The 25,199-nt window shown below is 39.3% G+C and overlaps 1 protein-coding gene across 1 annotated transcript in view; it reads left to right on the plus strand.

The window, feature by feature from the left end:
* Positions 1–25,199, plus strand: part of LOC130904522 (alpha-1,6-mannosylglycoprotein 6-beta-N-acetylglucosaminyltransferase B-like) — a 143,502-nt gene that overhangs the window by 96,876 nt on the left and 21,427 nt on the right. Inside the window, exons 9-12 of the mRNA XM_057817336.1 lie at positions 8,124–8,255; positions 15,651–15,784; positions 22,486–22,616; positions 24,970–24,975. Coding sequence (XP_057673319.1) covers positions 8,124–8,255; positions 15,651–15,784; positions 22,486–22,616; positions 24,970–24,975 — 403 coding nt within the window. The remainder of the gene's footprint in view (positions 1–8,123; positions 8,256–15,650; positions 15,785–22,485; positions 22,617–24,969; positions 24,976–25,199) is intronic.

The following is a 25,199-nucleotide window of genomic DNA, read 5'->3' on the forward strand; positions in this document are numbered from 1 at the left end:
TCCATGCCTCCGTTTGTGCAGTTAAAGCCAAAATGATCCCAAATTGACTAATCCAACCAAAACGACCGGAAGTACCCAGCCCGCCATTGCTGAGGTTTGCCGCCCCCAGCGCACACAGGCAACAGCAGCTAATGTTACGGTTTACATTGACTGATGCTGGGCTGCTTTAGGGGTGTAAACACCCCAGTAATGACAACCAACCACTAGAGGCTCAGAATCAGGTAAAATTGATAGTGTTTTTAATAAAGATATACTATATTATCTTTTTTTTTTTTCTCGCAATTTCTAATGTCTTCAAAGCAAAAATATAATCAAGATGTACATGGATGTTGTCAAAAGTCACAAAAAAAATGTTTTATACTACACAACATCGATATTATAGTAGCTGTCGTGGGAAACAAATGATAAGACCGTGATAGAAAACTTATAATTTCTGTAATATGCAAATACATTACTTTTGGATGTGCTTTTTCCCTCCTTGATACATTGCTGAGGTATTAGATTGGTACTTGATATCGGCAAATTCCTAAAAATCATGTGAATAGGAGCCAAACTCGGGTGCAAAAATATGTGATCCGGACAACCCTATACCAAATACTCAGTTGTGAAAAGTGCGTCACTGTGACACATTTTGCTATATTACATTTTAAAACAGATGTATGCTTAAGAGAGGAAAAGAACAACACATTTCGGTGAGAAAGTAGATACTGTAAATGTGTGGATTGTATGTAATGTAATTTTCGTCAATTGAGTCATGAGAAAATTAGAGGTCTCAGTGTAATTTCTCTTGGGGAAAAATGTGTGTTCCGTGTGTACACCTTCAAACTATTCGCTGCACTTTAATCCTTTTACTATCACTTCCTTCCAAATTTGCATATATCCAATTAAACCTCCAGAAGCATCAGTGGATCTCTTAGGAGCAATGTCACGTAACACTTCACTCATGGTTCCCGTAATACTACATGAGCTTTTACATTAATGCAGTTCAGCTATGCAACATTAAATTATTGTCTTTTTGTATTTTAATGTAATAAAGTCACAAAAAGGCGAACTACCACAACTGCTGCTGTCCTCTGGGTGTATGCAGAAAAACAGTTGCTTAGGCAAACAGAACTTTTGTAAGCACGAGTGCAGAAATCCAACTCTTTATCTTTTGATTGAAGAAAGGGCAGCTTAAAGTGCTATTAGCTGAAATATTCCTGCTAATTGGCCCATTTAGTGCCAACAACCAACAGCAGCAAATAATTGTACTGACTGTTCGATACATGGAATAATGCATAGATTAAAAAGACTGAAGAAAATGGGAGAATTTTCAAGTGTTCCTCACAATATCCACATCATGGATAATAAAAAATGCACTTTTGATCAATCTTGTATTACTAAGGCAAAACTGTAATGTTGTCAGTTCCTCAGCTCTCACTCATTTATTTGTTTCACCTACAATAGGCCTGTCACGATAACAAATTTTAGTGTGCGATAATTTCTCTAATAAATTATTGCGATATACGATATTATTGTGCCCCCCCCCCCCTTTGCAATAACAGTGAGAATACATTATATATTGATAGCTCAAGTACACCCATTTAAACCCCATAAATGTTTACTCTTAAATTCAAAAATACTTTTTATGAAATCACAACTAAAAACAGTAGACCATGACTCTTAAGACTCTTTAGTAAAAGACAACAATATTAATACCGCACTGAAACACAGAGGAAATAACATGTCTTTTTCAAGAAAAAAAAATAAAATTGCACTTAATAACTTAAGCATTTAGGCAAATGAAACCATCCCCCCCATAGCTTCTGCTATGGCGTTCCATGTGTAATATTCTGATTGGATGTTTTCCAAGGCACCCTGAAGCGCACGCAACGGTGGTGTTGTTTTGTTCATGTGACGTGGCACAGCCTGCCGAGAGCCACAGGTTGAGGATGTTTTTTAGCGCTGTGTGTTAATAAAAAACAAAGTTGTCAGCACGCGGTGTGTTTGAATATCATTGCCGGAAAAACGCACATAGTAGGACACACATCCTCCTTTTTAATGTTGTCCTTATAATGATGATCTGCCTATTTTGACGGATGCGTCTCCGGCAAAAATAAAAAATAGCCTAAACCATCCGGCGGGCTCCGGCACGCCGGAGATGGTCCGCAGTCTATCCGGAGCACTGACGCGGCCGGTATACATTGAACAGTAGCATATAATGGGAACGGATCGGCTCCGGCGCTATTTTTTGCCGGACCCGGAACGAAGATACATTTTGCGTAGTTGGTAACAAGGACTTTTAACAGGACGTCTGCCAAACGCACGCACGCACGCACATGCACGTGAGGCGATAAATCGCAGCGGAAAACTTACCGCCTTCATTTTCATTTACCGTGCGATAAATGGAATTACTGCATATTGCGACAGGCTTAACCTACAGTATATACTTTTCTTTTTTATGGTCACTTTAGCTCAAAGCCTCATTTGTGAACTGCTCAACAAGTTATTTGGGAGACCATTTTAAGTAGTTTGTGTCCTTTAAAAAAAAAAAAAAAAAGTGCAAGCAGAAGTAGGCGCGCGTGTCTGATTAGATACTCATCACATTCTATAAATTATACACGACTCAACTAGGTCATGGGCAAATTCAGGTGATACATCTCTGTCTTAACTATTCTATAATTAATACATCATGCATTGTGTATGACTGCTTATAATACTTGTAAGAGAGTTTTTCCTCATCCTGCTCTCATTTGTTAACAAACTTACTTACTCTTTGTCGGGTAAAATATTGTACAACTAGTTAATTAATTACAGCACTGTATATTATGATGAGGTGGGTGAGTGGTTAGCACGTCCGCCTCACAGTTCTGAGATCAAGGGTTCAATCCCGGGCTTCGGCCTTCCTGTGTGGAGTTTGCATGTTCTTTCCGTGCCTGCGTGGTTTTCCTCCGGGAACTCCGGTTTCCTCCCACATTGCAAGAACATGCATGGTAGGCTGATTGAACACTCTAAATTGTCCGTAGGTATGACTGTGTGCGTGAATGGTTGCATGTCTCCATGTGCCCTGCGATTGGCTGGCAACCAGTTCAGGGTGTCCCCTGCTTACTGCCCGTAGTTAGCTGGGATAGGCTCCAGCACCTCGTGAGGAAAAGCGGCATGGAAAATGAATGAATGAATGGATATTATGATGATACATGTGATAAAAATAAAAATAGTGGATGGCTTCATCAAGTGAAACCTAGACTTTACCAACACTTAGTCACTGCCAGTTTTTCGTCTTCTTCCTTGATCTCTCTTAAAGATTTTAGAGAGAAATTGAAGAGGTACACAAGAAAGCCCACCTGTCTCATCAGACCACAGGACATGGTTCCAGTATTCCATGTGCTTTGTTGACATGTCTTCAGCAAACTGTTTGCGGGCTTTCTTGCGTACCGTCTTCGAAAGAGGCTTCCTCTTGGGGTGACAGCCATGCACACAAATTTGAAGTGTGGCGTATGGTCTGAGCACTAACAGGCTGACCCCCCACCTCTTCAATCGCTGCAGCAATGCTGACAGCACTCCTCTAACGAATCACATGACATTTTGGAGGGAAAATGACAAGCAGTACACAGTTTGGACATTTAGGGATGTATGTAGTTTCTAAGGGGTGTACTCACTTTTGTTGCCAGGGGTTTAGATATTAATGGCTATATTTTGAGTTCTTTTGAGGGGAAAATAAATTAACTATATTATATAATCTGCACACAGACTACTTTTCATTGTGTCAAAGTGTCATTTCGTCAGTGTTGTCCCATGAAAAGATATACTTAAATATCTGCAGAAATGGGAGGGGTTTACTCACTTTTGTGATACACTGTATATATACAGTGTTGTTAATAACAGCGTTATTTTTTTCAGTAGTGAGTAATCTAATTAATTGCTTTTCCCATCTTTGCAATGCTGTTACCGCGACTGAGTATGTGAAGGGGCGCGTTACTACAATTTGGTTGAATGAGACGCGAGTTGTCTGATTTTGTCACAGCTGCCTGGGAGAGATCAGCGGGGGGCAAAGGGCGGGGGTGGTGACGGCGTTGCAAAAACGATGATGATTGGCTAGGTGGCTCTGAGCGTTAGCATAGCATACGCGTTCTCATTAGCATCAGCAGTTAGCGTGGTGAGTGTCATAGAATGTTTTCCGAGGTACCCTGAAGTGCACGCAACATTAATTTTGTTTGGTCATGTGATGCAGGAGTGAGATAGAGACACGGCCTGCTGAGAGCCACAAGTTGTGTTAGCGTGTTAACTCCATCTGCTAATAAAAACAGTTGTCAGCACGTTGTGTGTTAGATACCTTTGCCAACAAAAAGCACGAAACAAGACAACGTGCGCAAAACTTTTCTTGAGCGATGTATCCATGCTACAATACAATAATAACTTGTTATTTTTACTACCAAAAATAGTCACTTGCCCTAAACGTTTCTTGAATGATGTATCAATGAACCTTGTGTGATGTTTTTTAATCAAAACAACTAGAGCAAAGATAGGTGAGACAGGATTCAGACTCTCACCTGCATATTGAAAAATATATCTATGTATGTTATGAGTGTGACGATAAACACAAGTTACGGTTCAATACGTACCTCGGTACGGGGGTCATGGTTCGGTGCGCATCCAGTACAACAGGAAAAACAAAGTCTTTTTTTTCTTCACAGCATTTGAAAGTTAAAGTTTGAATACCGTTACACTAATTATTAAGTGAGATTAACAACACTGTATTTATATACACACATATATAAATATAAAAAAACAAAACCATGATTTCGAGGAAAGTGACTGACATCGTTATGCTTTTTGTTGGCCTTGGAAGATGTCTGAATTCTCCTAAATGTCATTCATGCCTTGTTATTTCTGTGTAGCACATGCAAACAAAACACTGTTGAAGACATGTTACGTGATGTGACAGGAAGCACTAAGTCATTGTGACAAACAGATTCAGCAGAAATAATGCTTGAAAGCAGTCATCCCAGGGTTCTGTCAAAGATGTGCTGTTAGTTAATGTTGCACAGGGTGCGTGTGTGTTTGTGTGTGTGCGTGTGTCTTCTTATGATATCCACAACCAGCTGTGTGGACAAATTGGCTGACTCCCCTATTGTGAGACTTGCTCTGTTTGTACCCTTGAACAGCCTCACCATCATCTTCCTGAGAGCACTGACATGATTCACAACGCAATTGGACTCTTTTATTCCTACAGTTTGAAATTTCATTGTCTATCTATACATCAACCGGAATGATTTCATCCCCCTTTACCAGACACGCGCGGACGCACGCTCACTTTCTTTGAGAACATCTCATTGATCATGTCAGAGCATCAAAAGATGCATATGCAGTATTTCAACCAGACTGATCCAAATTAGCTACTTTGATGGTTCTTTTATGTCCGGTACTTATGGGTGGAAGTTAACTGAAGGGCAACGCTGAGTCTCTCTGCAACTGAATAAATTACAACTTTTTTTTTAACCCATATTCATGTCGTGCAATATGTTAACTTTTTCATTGGGTTTATGGAATAGATCCATAGTTTGGCTCCTGATTCGTTTTATCTGATCTTTTTCACCAAGCATTGTGTTTATCAAAACTTGTTCTTTTTTGTCTATCATGCTAATTTTTACTGTTTGCTTACTAACATTTTTTTTCATAGTGACCCCTTTCACAGCTGTCTTTTTTACTTTGAAGGCATTGACTTGCCTTATTTTTCGGACTTTAAGTAGCAACGGAGTCACAAGGCATACTGTACATGAGAAACTAATTTTTATTCAAAATTGTATTTTTTTTTCAATGGTTTGCAAAATAATTACAAAAACACCAGTAACGCCAACCTCCATCCTGATTTTTATTTTCCCTCATTTCCTCGCATCTAAATGCAAAACCTTAATTTTAACTACCTAAGAACATAGGATGTCTATTAAAATTGAATAAAATGTAAACATTGACTTATATATTTTTGTAAATAATAAAGATATGTGTCATACATTAACAAAAGTTATAATGAAAGCCGAACATAAATGAACAAAAATAAGTCCAAAGTGCACATTTACATGGAAGATGTTCTGAACCTCCCCATCAGAGCAAATAAAATAAAATAAAATTGGCCTTTTCATTTCTTTCCTTTCTCATAAAGATCTGATTAATTTTCTGTTGTGTTGCCCTTTTTTATCGCATTAATTCAACAACTTTTTTTTTTTTGCTTTTCCAGAAAGCATTTGCGTTTGAACCTATCAGAGGTAATGATCCATACTGATTACATGTCAGTCTGCCAGCCAATGGCGTACCGCAAGCAACACGTCACTTCCGCTCATTAATATTCATGACATTAGCTACTGTTGCTAAGGAGGGACAAGCCTCTGTTTGTCCCTAATAGGAAATGAATGGAAATCGTGTACGAAGGAGATGTTTACAGAGCTAAACCTACCAATTCTCTCCAAAAATGATGTCCCCGGTGCCAAATTCACTGGCAAAGATGTGGAAGAACATAAAAATGTTCAGTTGAAGAGTTGGCTTGAGTGTCGAAGGCTGAAAAAGACGTGAAAAAACGAGCCGACCTTAGCTTTTTTATTGACACGACTGACAATGACATTCTCCTGTTTCGACAAGCTAGCCTTTACCATCAGCCCTGTCTTTCTTATATATCCTCTGGTTGTCCTACGTCTCTGACCGTTCTTGGGGGTAATTTAGTTAGCTTTGTGTAGCGATTGCAAATGCTACTCAGTGACAGCCAACGAACACTTTTAATTTTTTCATTGATAACAAATCTTAATTCTATAATTTATTTACGCTTCCCCCTTACTAAAGTTTTTGATAACAGAAACGGTAACAATGGCAGTCAGATACCATTGTAATTCTTTTCAGGTCATTCATTGTCAGACAGAAGCAGCATGGCACGTCACGCCAAAAAATAAGTTAAAAATATCAAAATGGCTTACCTCTTTTTCCTTTGACAGACAATGCAAACCCAACAAAATGTTTACTGCAAAAGTGTTTACTGCAGAGCTGGCGTTGAAAGTCCGCGCAAGGTGATTCAGTCTTCACATTTTCTCCTCTGAGTTTTTAGTTTCGGGAAACGTATGAAGAAAACATCCTTCATATGTCGTAATGTCTAGAGTCTTTTCTACAAGTTCCAAAAAAGCAATGTGTGCTCGGCATGTTCATTTTTGAAAGATTACCGGAGAAAAGTAGCACAAATTATGTTGTTTCTATGCGAGGGCGGGCCTATAATGTCCCACTTCGGCTTTACTTCTGCTTTACGATGCAACGTCACGGTCTAAAAATAGCATGCGTGCGGTACGCCATTGAATGGACAATTGAGTCCAGGGTGGTTTGCTGCGCGCATGCATGCGCACACCGACTTGACTCATCACTGAGTCGACTCAGATAAACTGCTGCAGTTTGGAGAGCTCTATGGAACAATAAATAAATAAATATCTGTTATTTATATTGTTAGCATTTGTGTATGTAAATCTGACATAGGTAGATTGTTTTCTTCTTGTAGATGAGATGCGCCTGGCAGTTGTTGTTTTTTTAACCATGGGGTTTTGACAGTTGCCGTCATATTTTCATATTTAAGCACCGTTTCGCCCTGTTAAGGCCCCGAGTCATTTACCGTAACAGCGGTCCGGCCCACTTTCACGCCATGTCCTAACAGTAATACAAACCAGTTTGTCTTTACATTCCTGTTTATTGTATAGTTTTGTCACAATACAGTGTTATTTTTCTGCATTTGAAAAAAATCTAATTAAAATTAATTTCACAAGGCCAACTTGATTGAGTAACCTGAGTTACAGCTTGGTCAGAGAACAAACTGAAATCATAGGTCCAAGTGTTATTGCAGTTACTGTATGTCCATTATGGCGTAAATCAGGGATGCTTAAATCCGGTCCTCGGAATCACCAGCCTCTTTTTCTCCCTCCTCCAACACACCTGAATCAAATAAACGGCTCATCAGCAAACTCTGCAGGAGCCTGATAATAATCCTGATTATTTGATTCAAGTGTGTTAAAGAAGTGAGACATGGAAAGCAAGCTGGATAGGTGATATCAAAGACCGGACTTGGGCACCCCTGGTGTAAATATATTTGCACAATACTGTGAATTGATAAATATGTGCAGGTTTTTGGGAGTCCCACCAGGAAGAGGCAGCTGCCCTCTGACCGGCCCTCTGCCCTTTGACCTCATCTACACAGACTACCATGGCCTTCAACAGATGAAGCAGCACTTGGGGCTGTCACTGAAGAAGCACAAGTTAGTAGTTTACCCTTTCTGAGTGTGTTGTTTTTAATATGATTTAAAATTATTCAAGAAATTGAGGTTACGTATTGATCCTCACAGTGGGACTCGTGACTGTTTTCCTTGCTTATTGAAACGGAGCCAGCTACTTTGCATTCATCAGCAGCTATAGGAGGTGGGGAGAAATCCAACTACGCCTCTATACACATTCATTAGTGTACCAGATGCAGTTTTGTGGCTCGATAAGTTATTTTGCCGTTGCGTTTCATGTATTTGTATAATTTTACGGCCACATTATCATAAAGTACAGTTAATTTTGGTTCACTACTTGGCTGCTCACAAGAGCATTGCATTCTTTGATAGTAATTACAGTATGTTCAGGAAATACTCCTACTACTACTAGAACTACTACAAACAATTTCTAACAAGTGTGATAATACGATATATCACTGTAGTGGTGAGTTACTTTAAGGGGACAGTAGATTTACAGTTATAAGTGGGAACTTTGTGGCAAAATGTCATTTCCTTAGTTTTGCGTTGTGGAAAGTCATGAAAATATATTTTTGTAAATTACCGTACAGGGTGGATGATGTATCACAGTTTGAATGAGAATTTCAAAAAATATATTTTATGCAAACTGTAATGTTGTTCAAGTAGCCCACTCAACTTAACACTCAAGGTTTGAAATGATTCCAAATGGAAAAATATGGGTAATTTCAGGCTTGTTTTCATTTATTTATTTAACTAAAATCTCAAAATGATACATTGAGCCAAATTCATTTAACACAATATTCTACAATAAAAAAACAAATTATAGCAAAAACAAAAATCAAACATTAAAACAAATGCATACCTTAATTTCTTGCCTATAAAGCGCACCTGACTATAAGCCGCACCGTTTAAATTTCACAAAATTAAAGAAGAAATCCGCTCCACCTGACTAGAAGCCTGTTTTCCACCTTTCATATCTATACAGAAATACAAATAAATATCTGATAACAACAAACACACATCAGTACACAGAGTTACGTTCTCATTCATATGAAATGGCCTGTCACTCGGGGGAGCCAGTCCAACTCGTGTTCTCTGAAACCTTAGCATAAATAAATAACTGTAAAGACAGGTCACTACATTTGCAAAGAAGAGTAAATATAATCCACTTTACCTTGCCTTCTTAGCTTGAAGTGGACGAAGTCCTCTTAAAAATCTTCGCCACAGCATCTGATTTACCCAAGCTCCAGGGCTAATTTCCTTAGTATGGCAGCTTTGTTGTAGCACACTTTAGCAACACCTCCTTTTTTAATCAAAACAAAGTCCAAAAACCCAGGGCTAGCCTTGAACTTTTCTTCTATAATGGGATCAAGCATTGGAAAGAAAAATCCTGGGCAATAATGGTGCTGGTTGAAAACTGCTAATGAACTCTACCGTTTTGTCCTCTTTTTGTACCAGGCAGTGGAAGTCCAACCTTTTTAAATTTTTCTTTTCGAGTGACATACAGTATAGCAACAGATGGAGTCCTATTCATCTGTAGATTTTCCAGTGTTTTTGATGAATTCTGAAAAGCTGGAAAGCTTTGTCAGTGCTAGTGTTGCAGAGAGCCCTGTCATGGCAAAATTTGAATATCCATTCTTTTAAAATATGCCTAATTGGCTAATTATCCATGGTTGGACCTAAATGGCTTTTCTGTAGTGGCACAAGGGTTTTCTCTTGTCAACAAATTGGTATGTACATGAAATTAACTACCGGTAGTTTTTGCACACACGGACCCTAACTAGTTTAGGGTGCATTTTGAGGATAGAAAACACACCGAGCGTGCATGGATACGGTAACTCAAGAGTGTAATCAAAATGGCACACTGGCCCTAGTGGTTAGAGATTTTGAACACAAGTGGTAGCGTCATGATGCGAAATTAAACTAAAAGTTTTTTATTTTTATTTTTTAATTATAATTATTTTTAATGAGAAAATATGAAGCTCATTTGTTTGAAAAAAATCCACAAATAAGCTGTTTCGTTATAAAAGGTATATAAAACAGTACTACAGAAAAAAAGTAGTAGCTTATAGTCCGAAAAATACAGTACATTGTATGTAACGATGGGTAAATACCTTATCAATTCTACAGCTTTTGTTGGACTAAATACAGATCCCTCGTTTTTCGCGGTAAATGGGGACCAGAACCCGCTGCGATAAGGGAAAAAACTAGGGCTGTCAAAATTATCGCGTTAACGGGCGGTAATTAATTTTTTAAATTAATCACGTTAAAATATTTGACGCAATTAACACACATGCCCCGCTCAAACAGATTAAAATGACAGCAGTGTAATGTCCGCTTGTTACTTGTTTTTTGGTGTTTGGCGCCCTCTGCTGGCGCTTGGTCCCAAATGATTTTATGGATTTCAGCACAATGAGTGAGCATGGTGTAATTATTGACATCAGCAATGGCAAGCTACTAGTTTATTTTTTGAATTGAAAATTTAACAAACTTTAATAAAACGAAACATTAAGAGGGGTTTTAATATAAAATTTCTATAACGTGTACTAACATTTATCTTTTAAGAACTACAAGTCTTTCTATCCATGGATCGCTTTAAGAGAATGTTAATAATGTTAATGCCAGCTTGTTGATTTATTGTTATAATAAACAAATACAGTATTTATGTACCATATTTTGAATGTATATATCCAGCTTGTCTTATCTTTCCATTCCAAAAATAATTTACAGAAAAATATGGCATATTTTATAGATCGTTTGAATTGCGATTAATTACGATTAATTAATTTTTAAGCTGTAATTAACTCGATTAAAAATTTTAATTGTTTGACAGCCCTAGAAAAAACTCAAAGTAGCGCACCCCGTCCCTTTTTTTTTTTTTTTTGTTCAATGTATTTATTCAGATTAAGCATTGGAAAGAGATACATATAAGACATGTTTTTTCACTTTTTCCCCAAAGTATAATAAAAAAAAAGTTAATAAATGTCTTTCAAGCACTTGAAATAATAATAATAACAATACATTTTATTTAGAGAGCGCTTTTACCGGTGTTCAAAGGCACTTTACAGTTGAGGGGAAAAAAAACAAAATAAAGCTCACTCAACGTGGGCAGTACAGAACAATAGAGAAAAGAATTACAAATTAAAAGCCAGTTTAAAAAGGTGAGTTTTTAACAATTTTTTGAATGTGGGAAGATCAGAACAGGTGCGGATGGTTTTAGGGAGTGCGTTCCAAAGTGAGGGGGCAGCAACGGAGAAGGCTTTGTCCCCCCAAGTACGGTGTGTTATTTGTGGGGGCAGTGTAAGAATGTTTCCATTAGATGAGCGGAGGTGACGGGAGGGGGTGTGGGGACAGAGAAGGTCCGTGAGGTAAGGAGGAGACAGGTTATTGAGTGCTTTGTATGTGAGAAGGATGATTTTGAAATGTATCCTGTGTGAGATGGGAAGTCAGTGCAGTTTGTGAAGGACGGGGGTGATGTGATTCCTGTAGGGGGTATGGGTGAGAAGGCGTGCAGCAGAGTTCAGGATATATTGTAGTTTATTGAGGAGTTTGGCTGGAGATCCGAAAAGAATGCTGTTACAATAATCTAGTCTGGAGGTGACGAATGCATGTATGAGGGTTTCTGCAGCAGAGCAGGTGAGGGAGGGGCGGAGGTGGGCTATGTTCTTGAGGTGGAAGAAGGCAGTTCTGGTGATGTGGTTGATGTGCTGATGGAATCTTAGTTTATTGTCGAAAATGATACCTAGGTTGCGGGAGTGTGTTGAGAGAGGGAGGGTGCAGTTGTCGATGGTAAGGGAGAATTGACTGTTTTTGATGTGAGCTGTAGGGTCTATGATGATTATGTCAGATTTGTTGCTGTTGAATTGAAGGTAGTTAAGTTGCATCCAGGATTTAATTTAGCTGAGGCAGTTGTGAAGTGTAGATTTGGTGCTGTGTGAGATGGTTTTTGTGGAGATGTATATTTGGATGTCGTCGGCGTAGCAGTGAAATTGCAGTCCAAATTTACGGATGATCTGACCAAGGGGGAGGATGTAAAGAATGAAGAGGAGGGGGCCAAGAACTGAACCTTGGGGGACACCTTGTGGTAGGTAAACAGCAGGGGACGTGCAGTTGTTAATGCTGATGAATTGTTGTCGGCCAGTGAGGTAGGAGTGGAACCAGGAAAGTGCAGTGCCAGTGATGTGTAGTGACTCTAGTCGGGAGAGCAGGATGGTGTGGTGAAATGTAAAAAAGTTTTAAATATGTTACTGTCCCACCAGGAAAGTGCAGTGCCAGTGATGTGTAGTGACTCTAGTCGGGAGAGCAGGATGGTGTGGTGAAATGTAAAAAAGTTTTAAATATGTTACTGTCCCACCGAATTATTTTTAAACAAGAATAAAGTATTGTACTGTAGTAGGAAAATGTTTGGCTTTATTAAATGCTACTGTTACCTCCCTTGGCTGTGACTCTTGGAGTGACATGTGGAAATTACAAACTGCTCAGGATCACTTTTTAACATGTGGCTTTTATTGCCACGAACAGAACACGTCTGGCTGCATCGAACGTAGCCACACACACACATTTATTCCAGCGCGTGGTTCCTTATGCCCCCACCCGCGCAATGTGCCCACAGAGCCTGTCTGTTCCAAGGCAGCACTTCATTGAGTGAGTCTACTCAAATCCTCTCACTTACACACAATGAGTTGCCACAGCAACTGTTTAACAAGTTAAACGATGATTGACGCATGACTGACCCTGGCAAGATCAAACAGAAACATCTGTCAACATCGTTAACTTTAATAAGCAACTCCAGTGCACGTGCACTACCTGCCTGCAGAACATAGTGCAGGGAGGGAGAGGGAGGGAGGGAGGGAGGGAGTGAGAGTGAGACTAATTTGCGTGGGACAGCTCATCGGCATTTTTTTTAATTGAAAAAAATCCGCGATGGACTGAGGGCGCAAAGTGGCAAGGGATCACTGCACTTAAAATATGAACAAGTATATACTGAACATGCCATTGGAAAAGTTATTCACTGCCGCAAAGAAAATCCAATCATATACTACACCCAGGAAGAGGCAGTATATGTTAATATCCTTAAAAATGGACCAGCTTATCAAAACAGCTGATAAACCCTACTCATCTGAGCGAGCGACATGCTATTTGTATTTTCTTAATTGCTATTTCCTCTTGAGGCCTGACACTGATTATGGATGGAGGCAGGGAACTGATAAATATTCTTCAATTGGATTACGTCAATTGATTTTAGGCTTCCCTGTGCGATCATTTTGTGTTTAGTGCTGATCTAACTAGCTGTATTAGCCCATTTAAAATTAAATGTGAAAGTGGACCCCAAATGGATTTTAGCACCTTTAAAAATAGCGGCCTTTAACGTTAAAATATTTTTTACATGTTTTATGTGAAGCTTTATTTAGGTGGATAATTAAGAAACTGCAGTTTTTAGACAAGTCTTTTCCTGTATGTGACCAGTTAAAAGCCATGCATGCACAAGATTCAAGCTCTTCAGTAAGGCCATATCCAGCTGAATTTTCCTAATAAACACTACAGTATAAACATGCCAAACTATTCTGTGGCACATTCAAAACGGCCCGGCTGGTCAGCCTTACACTAACCAAAGCAGTTTCTCTTTCCATTTGGTTGAGGATCAGTGGCACAAATACATGCACTGCTGCTTAAAGGAAATGTTAAGTAACCTGGTTATTAGCAGTGTTGTCACAGATTACTTGAAAAAGTAATTTAATTACTGATTACGCCTCAAAATGTAATCTAGATACTTTACTGATTACTTTATCAAAGTAACTAAGTTACTTTATACTGTAAGTAATTTATCAGTTGCTTTTTACCATTTTTTATCCCTTTGCCGCCTCAATATAAGAATGACAACAGAGAAATGTCATCGCATTTAATTGACTTTCCAATAACAGAATTTGAAAGGGGAAGATCATAATTTTTCACATAAGTCTTAATTTGCGAGTTAGCGGAGGTTGAATTAGTCAGTGGAGTTGATTTCAACCACCATTGACTTGTGCTAGCTTAGCCACTCCAGAGCCCTGAAACTAACAAATAACTGACAAACTGCATGGAATTTGTTGAAATCAACACCACCGACTAATTAAATCCTGCTAACTCGAAAATTAAGCCTAATGTCAAAAATTCTGAATTTCGGGTTAGTGTTTACGGCATATCAGTGCCAATGTAAAACAATGAAAATTGACTGCACAATAATCAACAACACACAAATGAATTGAACAGTGCAATAAACACAAAGGTGGGGGCGGGCGCGGATGTGCATGCACAACCCGGAAGTATGCCGTACACACACACGATAAATGTGGCCACAAAACACGGCGGCAACTAAGCACTCAATCGGACTTACAACACATACCAACGATGCTAAACGAACACATCACCTTACGGCATAAATGTGCAACACAAATATGATGTAATCAATGCTTACCAACTTGGAGCGATGACTGCCCGTCTTTGCAACGGCAAAGCTATGAAACGGCCGCGCATGTAGAGGGTCCAACCTAGCGCTAATACCCTCCAGAATGACGGAAAAATACTCACGTTCGTTCATGGATGTACACAGATCAACATTCCCTCGCACATCTCAATGCTCGGTTCGAACCTGCACCCGCGCTGGCAGCCTGGCCCATGCCTTTCTCAGTCCCAAAACACTTAGCGCGTGTGACTGGAGACCAAAACAGGAAGTAGCTGTGACCGGTTACCATGGAAACTAACTACCAGGAACGTTTCTAGCATTTTCTATTCAAAATGCTCTTCGTGCATGACTACAATTTTATTAATTCTACCTTTGAGCGCCTTGAAAGGTGGAAAAGCGCTATATAAGTGTAACACCATAACCACAACCATAACCATACATTATGAAGCAACTACAAAATAGTAGAGCACAGACACTAACGAAACTAACTTTAATCAGATTACTGGTTTGGAAAGTTGAACGTGTTAGATTGCTCATTACTGAAATAAAGTAATCAGATTACAGTAACACGTTATCAATAATGTTACTGACAACACTGATCATTAGTGCGAAGAAGCTAGCAGCGTTCACTTACTGTATGACTGACCTATCCCTCTCTCTTGCCAAGGAGTGTATATGCCAGTGACCATTTCATCATATTAATTAACTCCTTAATTAATATTTAAGATGAATGAATTCATTTATGAACTTCTGTGTGATGATGTTCAATGTACAGCAGGTACTGTATCTAAGATAGTTACTAGGTACGTATACTAATAGCTTAAATAGAAGTGTTTCTTGTTTCGTATCAGCTGCTCTGACAGAAAGCCAGATAAAGCTGCATTTATTTTTAGTCATTCAATTTATCAAGGTGCGTGCATCTTAAAGCAACCAAGTTCTTTGTTCTTATTATAGCTCCTCTTCACATTTTGTCCCAGGTGCCACATCCGTGTGATTGACACTTTTGGCACAGAGCCAGCCTACAACCACGAGGAGTATGCCACTCTGCATGGCTACAGAACCAACTGGGGCTACTGGAACTTGAACAGCCAGCAGTACATGACCATGTTCCGTATGTGGATTTTCTTGTTATATGGTTTGGCATGATATGACTTACCTGCATTCATCTACCACAAACATGAAATGTCTGCTCAAATTGGCACAGTGACACTGTGACTTAAGCGTTTTGAGTTGTCAGTTTGCTACAAACTGAGCTTCGGGGCAAAGAGATTTGAGCGCCCTCAGAACAGCTGCTTCTGCGCAAAAGTGTCAAGCCACCAACTGTGGCCAGTACTTCCCTGGTCACATTCACACTGTCTCATGCCCACATTATCATCTATCAAGCCATACAGGGACACATTTGTTTGACATTAGTGTTGCACTGGGCTGCTTGGTGGCCGAGTGGTTGGCACGTCTGCCTCGCAGTTTTGACCCGGGCTCTGGCCTTCCTGTGTGGAGTTTGTATGTTCTCCCTGTGCCTGCGTGAGTTTTCTACGGGTCCTCCGGTTTCCTCCCACATCCCCCAAAATATGCATGGTAGGCTGATTGAACACTGTGCATTATCCCTAGGTATGAGTGTGTGCATGAATGGTTGTTCGTCTCCTTGTGTCTTGCGATTGTCTGGCATCGGACTCAGGATGTACCCAGCCTACTGCCCATAATTAGCTGGGATAGGCTTCAAGATCCCCGCAACCCTCGTGAAGATAAACGGCTTGGAAATGGATGAATAGTGTTGTACTGATACTGAAAGAATAGAATAGAATAGAATAGAATAGAATAGATTAGAATCGTTATTGTCATTGAAATAGTCATGTTGTTGTCACAGTCCGATCCGTATCCTGATAACTGTGTGGCAATCCGATACGTATTGCGATACTTCAACTACTATGGCAATGTACAATGATCCCTCACAACTTCGCGCTACAAACTTCGCACCCTCAGTCCATCGCGGACTTTTTTTCAATTAAGAAATAAACAAATAAATGCAGTATTTTATAGAGTTGTCCTGATCCGATCGCATAGTCTCTCACTGTTGCTCCTGCTGCATTTCTTGATCAGGCAGTGCACTGGCGTTGCTTATTAAAGTTAACGATGATTGACTTAGTTAGTGTTTGATCTTGCCGGAGACGCTTGAAAGCCGAGACTTCAAAGCGCCGCATGCGTCAAGATCGTTAAACTTGATAAAACAGTTGCTGTGGCAACTCATTAAGCTTAAGTGACCAGCTTGAGCGGATTTGAGTGGACTCACTTAACGAAGCATCTAATAAAGACAGGCACTTTTGTACTTTTTTAAAATGGATTGGGTGTCCACTTTTTTCTTGTTTGAAAATAATTCAGAGGGACAGCAGCATGTTTAAAACTTATCAGATTTATTACATTTGAAGTCCTTAAAAAACAGTGGGGCAAATAAGTATTTAGTCAACCACCAATTGTGCAAGCTCTCCTACTTGAAAAGATTAGAGGCCTGTAATTGTCAACATGGGTAAACCTCGACCATGAGAGAGAATGTGGAGAAAAAACAAAAAATCACATTGTCTGATTTTAAAAAATTTATTTCCAAATTAGAGTGGAAAATAATTATTTGGTCACCTACAAACAAGCAAGATTTCTGGCTGTCAAAGAGGTCTAACTTCTTCTAACGAGGTCTAACGAGGCTCCACTCGTTACCTGTATTAATGGCACCTGTTTTAACTCATTATCAGTATAAAAGACACCTGTCCACAATCTCAGTCAGTCACACTCCAAACTCCACTATGGCCAAGACCAAAGAGCTGTCGAAGGACACCAGAGAGAAAATTGTAGACCTGCACCAGCCTGGGAAGACTGAATCTGCAATAGGTAAAACGCTTGGTCTAAAGAAATCAACTGTGGGAGCAATTATTAGAAAATGGAAGACATACAAGACCACTGATAATCTCCCTCGATCTGGGGCTCCATGCAAGATATAATCCCATGGTGTCACAATGATAACAGGAACGAGCAAAAATCCCAGAACCACACAGGGAGACCTAGTGAATGACCTACAGCTGGGACCACAGTAACAAAGGCTACTATCAGTAACACAATGCGCCACCAGGGACTCAAGTCCGCACTGCCAGACGTGTCCCCCTGCTGAAGCCAGTACACGTCCAGACCCGTCTGCGGTTCGCTAGAGAGCATTTGGATGATCCAGAAGAGGACTGGGAGAATGTGTTATGGTCAGATGAAACCAAAATAGAACTTTTTGGTAGAAACACAGGTTCTCGTGTTTGGAGGATAAAGAATACTGAATTGCATCCGAAGAACACCATACCCACTGTGAAGCATGGGGGTGGAAACATCATGCTTTGGGGCTGTTTTTCTGCAAAGGGACCAGGCGACTGATCTGTGTAAAGGAAAGAATGAATGGGGCCATGTATCGAGAGATTTTGAGTGAAAATCTTCTTCCATCAGCAAGGGCATTGAAGATGAGACGTGGCTGGGTCTTTCAGCATGACAGTGATCCCCAACAGACAGCCAGGGCAACAAAGGAGTGGCTTCGTAAAAAGCATTTCATGGTCCTGGAGTGGCCTAGCCAGTGTCCAGATCTCAACCCCATAGAAAATCTGTGGAGGGAGTTGAAAGTCCGTGTTGCCCAACGACAGCCCCAAAACATCATTGCTCTAGACTGCTCATCATCTGCATGGAGGAATGGGCCAAAATACCAGCAACAGTGTGTGAAAAGCTTGTGAAGATTTACAGAAAATGTTTGGCCTCCGTTATTGCCAACAAAGGGTACATAACAAAGTATTGAGATGAACTTTTGGTATTGACCAAATACTTATTTTCCACCATGATTTGCAAATAAATTCTTTAAAAATCAAACAATGTGATTTTCTCTTTTTTTTTTTTTCCACATTCTGTCTCTCATGGTTGAGGTTTACCCATGTTGACAATTACAGGCCTCTCTAATATTTTCAAGTGGGAGAACTTGCACAATTAGCATATATATATATATATATATATATATATATATATATATATATATATATACGCACCTCTTTTTTTTTATCATAAAAAAGTGGAAAAACATGTCATATGTATCTCCTTGTAATGATAAATCAGAATATATTGAACACAAAAGATGCCTATTTTTGGGGGGGAAGTGGGGGGCGATATTTCGCAGTTTTTCACTTATCGCGGCGGGTTCTGGTCCCCATTAACCGCGTAAAACGAGGGATTACTGTATTACCTTTAAAAATTTATAAAAACACAGCGGCATGCATCTCCCTTTAAACGAGATGCCATTTGGCATTTATCCTTTTTTTACATAGAAAAGTGCATTAACTGTTGCAGCAACTGTTCCTGTGCAAAATTAGAACAAAAACTATTTAAAACCCTTCACATTTTATACCCGAATCCCGATCCGATATGGAAAAAAAAATTGTTAAAAAAAAAAATTTAAACATATTACTGTCCCACTGAATTATTTTTTTAAACAAGAATTCAAGAAAAATACTTGTCTTTATTAAACGTTTCATTGAGTCAGTCCACTCAAATCCGCTCACGCTGCTGAGAAGACTTACACGCACAAAATGAGTTGCCACTTACACTATTGCTAGTGTTAACAAGCTCAACGATGATTGACACATGGCGGTGTCTTTCAAGTATAGCGCTGCTTAGGAGTGGGAACCTTTTGGTATCTCATGATACGATACGGTTTGCAATACAAAGCTCACGATAACGATAATCTGACGATATGGCGATACAACGATTATCGATACATTGGTCAGGAAATCATTCTAGGATATTCTAAAAACAACTAATAAACAGAAAAACAAGCTTCTGCTGTTTTGTTTTGCTGAATTGGAATGAGTTGGAATGGAATGTTCATTCGCTGCCATCCCTCCCACTTCAAACGGAGTGAACGTCTATGGCCGTCAGTCGCCAGGCAATGAGGTAATTTTGGGCCATTTAAGGTCATTTACCTGTTGATTTTCAGTTACTACCTGTTGATTTTCGGATATTTTATGGGTCACTTCTTGTTCATTTTGTGTTATAGAACAGGAAGTGACCTGGGAATAACCCAAATGAATAGGGCAGTGACTCAAACTCAACAGGAAATGACCTGGAAATGCCCTAAAATGAACAGCAAGTGACCTATAAATGCCCCGAAAATCTGACAGAATGACTGTGAATGCTCTGGTTTTGAATGAACGAACATTCCCATTCTAAATGGATTGGGTGTCGAGCACCGTCAAGGCAGCCTTAGAGTTAACTGAGACACTATTATGGTGGAAGATTTTGGTAGCAACTTGTTGGTTCCTGTTTTTTTTAAAAAGGCATTGACACCTTTTTAAAATGATATCTCGATTCTTGCAGGAGCATATTGATAACCTTTTGGGATACAAAGTATCACGATATATCACCATTTCGATATTTTGTCACACCCCTACCGCTCCCAGGCTTCTCTGGCAACATCAAAATTTCAACGGCTGTCACTCATCGTTAACTATAATAAGCACTGCAGCGCACTGTGGACAAAGAAAAGCAGCAGGACGAAGACATCTGTCATCTATCAATACTTCGTATTGGGACGTAAAGGATAGTGATATATCGTCAGATGATATTTTTTCCCAGCTCTAATATCTACCAGCAGTGGATGCTGGTCTCTCAGTGAGGGGAAGCTCAAAGTGTGTCAGCCTGTGAGTGCTTTGTGATGGTGGAGGGGCTCAGCGGTACCTGCTGCTCGGTAGGTACAGCAAGTGTAGAGCGATAGAAGTCAATCTTCAAACGCAAGCAACTACAAAAAAAAAAAAAAAAAAGTGTTGCTAGGATAATTAGGAAAGTCTCCAGTTCAACTCAGAACAACAGAATGAAAATTGAAAAATTCTACCACGGACGTTTTCACCACAATATTGCTGATTTACTCATTTTCCAGTCAATCAAAAAGGGATTCAGCCCTCAGACAAGTCATCCAATTATCATACATAAAGTGCGTACTCCAGGCCGGCCGAGCCCCGCCTACAGCCCATAAACCCCCAGAGATACTCAGCGTCTGATGGGTGGGGTAAACCCAACCTTTAGCCAATGACTCGTCTCGTTTCAATGTAGTGGAACAATCTACTTTCAACTCTGGAGACTGACTCGGTGCAGTCCGCAATGTTTAAAGCACTGTGAAGCTGCGCCAATGAATGAAAAGCAAGCCGCGTCGTAACCAGAAGAAGCTGATTCTGAACAAAACTTGGGGGCGTTGCAGCACATATTTAGTCAATAACGTAGACACAATTAAATACATTTTTTCCTTGCAGTCCTAAAGCAATCACCACTGACATCTACACAACTAAAATGTAAAAAATGAACTAAAATAAATGATACCACATCTACCACTAGAACTGCAATAGCAATAGCAATTACTTTACATTTAAAATGAATATGCAGTAATTTAGTATTAAAAGAATGTTTTATTTTTCTCCCAAAAAACGTGCTATTTGAAGAGTACCGGTATTTGCTGTTATCGTTATCGAGAGCCAAAAATTGGTATCGGCGAAACACTAGTTGACATACAGTATTCTTGCTGCTCTTGTTTGGTTTTGCTTTGAGTATTTGTGTTACCGCCCACATTTATTCTTGTGAATGGTCACTGTCAGTCAAAATAGAGAGGATCTCTATTGGCATCAATGGTAGCCAATCAAAGATTTCTAAATGTATGCGTGATTGTTACCGTAAATGGTGTCTGGTGATCAGAGGCGTCGCGTCCCATTAGGCACCAGGCAATTGCCTAGGGCCCCCAGCCAGCAGGGGCCCCCAGAGGGCCAACAGATTTAGCACACGCAGCTTTACTGCCAGTGAAAGCCTTGTGTCTGAGTTCCCTGAAGGGGCCCCTTCACTCACTCTACCCCCCCCCCCCACGTGACTCAGAGTGAGAGTGAGCGCCGATTTGGCTTTTTTTTTAATTGGCGTATATCCAAAATGAAGAGAAGTTATCCTTCTGGAAGCGACAAAAGAAAGGGGAAAAAAAGCAGAAGAGGAGAAAAGTACACTCACCGCAAAACAGCAGTGAGTGTACTATGTGACTGTAGTTTTATATCCTAATGTAGTACAAGTCGGGCACTTTGATTTTCCTAAAAAGTGCTCTATGAGATCGAGGCGTTATTATACTTTTATTGAATATGCTATTGCTCCAAGTCCAGCTGTCCCCCTTACTTGCACACGCTCGAAGGGCCCCATGTTGCTTGTTGCCTGGGGCCTCCAGGGACCCTTGCTACGACTGCTGGCCATCAGTGACAGTCTGAATATGAGTCCAAATAGTGGTCTGTTTCTACATGTGGCCTATGATTGACACCTAAATCAGGGTCATTTGGCTGAATATATCCTGGGCTATTCCTCAACCCATGCATCTCAGAACAGGATAAACAGTAAAGAAAATGGAAAGATTGGTATCTGCTGTATACGCTACAAGCCAAAACATAGCACAGCATGCTTAACACAATGGTGTCCAATACTGGAGCTATTTTTCATAAGGTATTTTTAATAACACATCAGCATTATCACCATTTGATTACATCAATCAAAATGATCATTTATTTGACATTAGCAACAATAGAATCTTCTGACATAACTCTAGCTTTTAGCTAAACCTTAGATGAATGCCTAGTTAAATGTCAAGAGCTCTTGCATGATGTTAAATTTCAGTTGGTGGAGATCTGCAGTTTTACTTGAATGATCATGGTTCATTCAATATGTTTGCTTTTCAAAAGCTGTAATGACACTTGTGCCCTCCTAACCTAAATTGTGTCATCTGTGCTCTGGCAGCTCACACCCCAGACAACTCTTTTATGGGCTTTGTAGCAGAGGAGCTGAATGACACCGCGAGACTGAACATCCAAAAGAACAAATTGAACAACATGGCAGTTGTCTATGGTAAAGAGGCCAGCATGTGGAAGGTAAATATAAAGAAAAACTCCCTTTCTCACTCAATAATGTCTGTCTGATCCTAGTAATTGTGCTTCCAGAGAATTGAATACAGTATGTCTCAATTGTAGCTGTATTTGAACCAATTCAGACTGCACTGAAAGGACCATTAAATTATTTATTATTTATTTATTTATTATAAGTGTAGCAAATATAAAAATAATTCTAGCAAAGATCTCTCCTGACACTTTTGTATGCTACCGCTTGCCTGCCGTATTCATACCATTTGTTAACTAGTTTAAATAAGCTACCTAATTGGAGCAGTTGGATCATGTGGGAGCAGATTTGAAATGGGTGGCGATGTGAAGTCACATCGTCACTATACCATGCAAGTAATTTGTACCTGCCCATTTTGTGCTTGCCCCATGCCCACTCAACTCAGTTGGTGCTGACTGACTGACGACATGAATCACCACTACAGTCTGCGAAATATATTTCAAATTTATAATGGCTTCAATTTATTTTGGAAGAAATTTTCAAAAATTTCAGAGCAGGATTACACTTTCTTCAGACACATTTTGTGAAGATGGACATTGTAAACAGTAGCTTTTTCCTGACTTGAATTGTCAGTTTAGCTTTGAATTTTATTCACCGACCTCTGATTTCAGTTATCTCCTTTTACAAAGATCTTATATGTATCGAATGCTGCTTATGAAGCTGGAAAATTTGTTGGTTTACTTCAACCCTTGAGTTTTTTCATCTATTCATTTCACGGAGAACAGTGACACAGCAAATAGCTTGTAAAAACATTTTAAAAATTAATTGTATAATATTTTTTATGAATATGCATTTATTTACTTTAGTACATGGCATCATTGAGTCGCGAGCGAGCTGGAATTTGTCCCACTCACAATGAGCCAGTTGTGGGTGCATTCTCAAGTGGTCACCACCAGTGTTGTTAATAACAGCGTTAGAATACAACGATGTTAGTAACGACGTTGTTTTATCCAGTAGCGAGTAATCTAATCAATTACTTTTCTCATCTTTGCAATGGCGTTACCGTTACTGAGGATGTGAAGGAGTGCGTTAGCAGCGTTACTATTTGGTTGAATGAACTATGAGTTGTCTGATTTTGTCACAGCTGCCTGAGAGGGAGGAGGCGGAAAAGGGGTTGTGACGCTGTTGTAAACGCGATGCTGGGTGGCTCGGAGCCTTAGCATAGCATTTGCAATCTTGTTAGCATTAGCATTTAGCGTGGCGAGCGTCATCTTAGTCTTGGACAACTCTTTTTTGCAAACAGTTTGTGGTGTCAAGTTGAGTACAATTAATTGAAAATAATGTACTGTTTGGATTCCTGTTGAGTATGCATTGTCATCACCAAGTTGGTGTTGTGTTTTTAGATGCTACATTACAATAATAACTTTTTTTTTATTGCCAGAAATAGTCACTTGCCCTAAACGTTTCTTGAATGACGTATCCATGAATCTTGTGTGAAGTTTTTTAATCAGAACAACTAGAGCAAAGGCAGGAGATGCAGGAGATTCAGAGCCTCACCTGCATATTGAAAAATATATCTACTGTAAATATATTAGGGGTGTGACGATACACGTCACAGTTCAGAACAATAAGAAACGAAAAGGTTTTGTTTTCACAGGATTTGAAAGTTTGTATACCATTACACTCTTTACATGTGAAATTAAAATGTAAAAAGTGTGACCTATGTTTTTTTTGGGGGGGGATGAAAAAATCAGTTCAACTCAATCAATTAATATAGCATAATTGATGTGAAAGATGTTATAGAATGTCGATTATATATGCACTTTGTAAATGTGAACTGATGAGACGATAAAAATCCTTGAATCCTTGAAATCCTTGAATGTGAAAGATATTATAGAATGTATCATGTAATAACGTGTAGAACATGAAAAGTAACGTCAGTTACTTTGCTGGGTAACTAATTACTCTCACAAGAAGGTAAATGAGTTACTAACTCAACCACTTTTTGAGAGAAGTAATTTGTGACTAACTACTTTTTTAAAGTAAGCTTAACGACACTAGTCACCACCTAATTGCAAGGCGTCATCAAAAACCAACTAGCTACTGAAAATGTTCGTGATTTCATATGGAAGCTGAGTCACATAAGGGCAAAAAAAAAAGAAAAAAGAAAATCCAAACTTTTAAGAACATTTTATCTAGTTCCCTACACTTAGATCTATACTCAGTCCAATCGTTTCTCTAGATTCTCCTTTGTTCAGCATCAGCTTTTCCCTCCCGAAGTTAATTTTAGTGGGTAGTTTGTTTCATATCACATGCACTTAATGTATGTTTTTTTTCTTACATACTTGCTGTTTCCATCATCTCATCATGCTCAACCGACGCTCTTAGCTTCATGTAAGTATTATTACCTTATCAACACTCTTTTCAGCCACTGAAACCTTTCGTCGAGAATTAGTGACATTTCCTATCTGAGCAGCCTCAATGTTTGTTTTTTTTTTTAACCATAGATGCCTGTTGTCGCTAACTTGCACTATACATAAAATGATATGTAATGTATTATTGTTGTTGTTATTGCTTTTTTTGTTGTATTTTGATTTATTATTCAGATTTATTATCTT

Source organism: Corythoichthys intestinalis, chromosome 16 (genome assembly GCF_030265065.1).
Source record: "Corythoichthys intestinalis isolate RoL2023-P3 chromosome 16, ASM3026506v1, whole genome shotgun sequence".
Taxonomy (NCBI): domain Eukaryota; kingdom Metazoa; phylum Chordata; class Actinopteri; order Syngnathiformes; family Syngnathidae; genus Corythoichthys; species Corythoichthys intestinalis.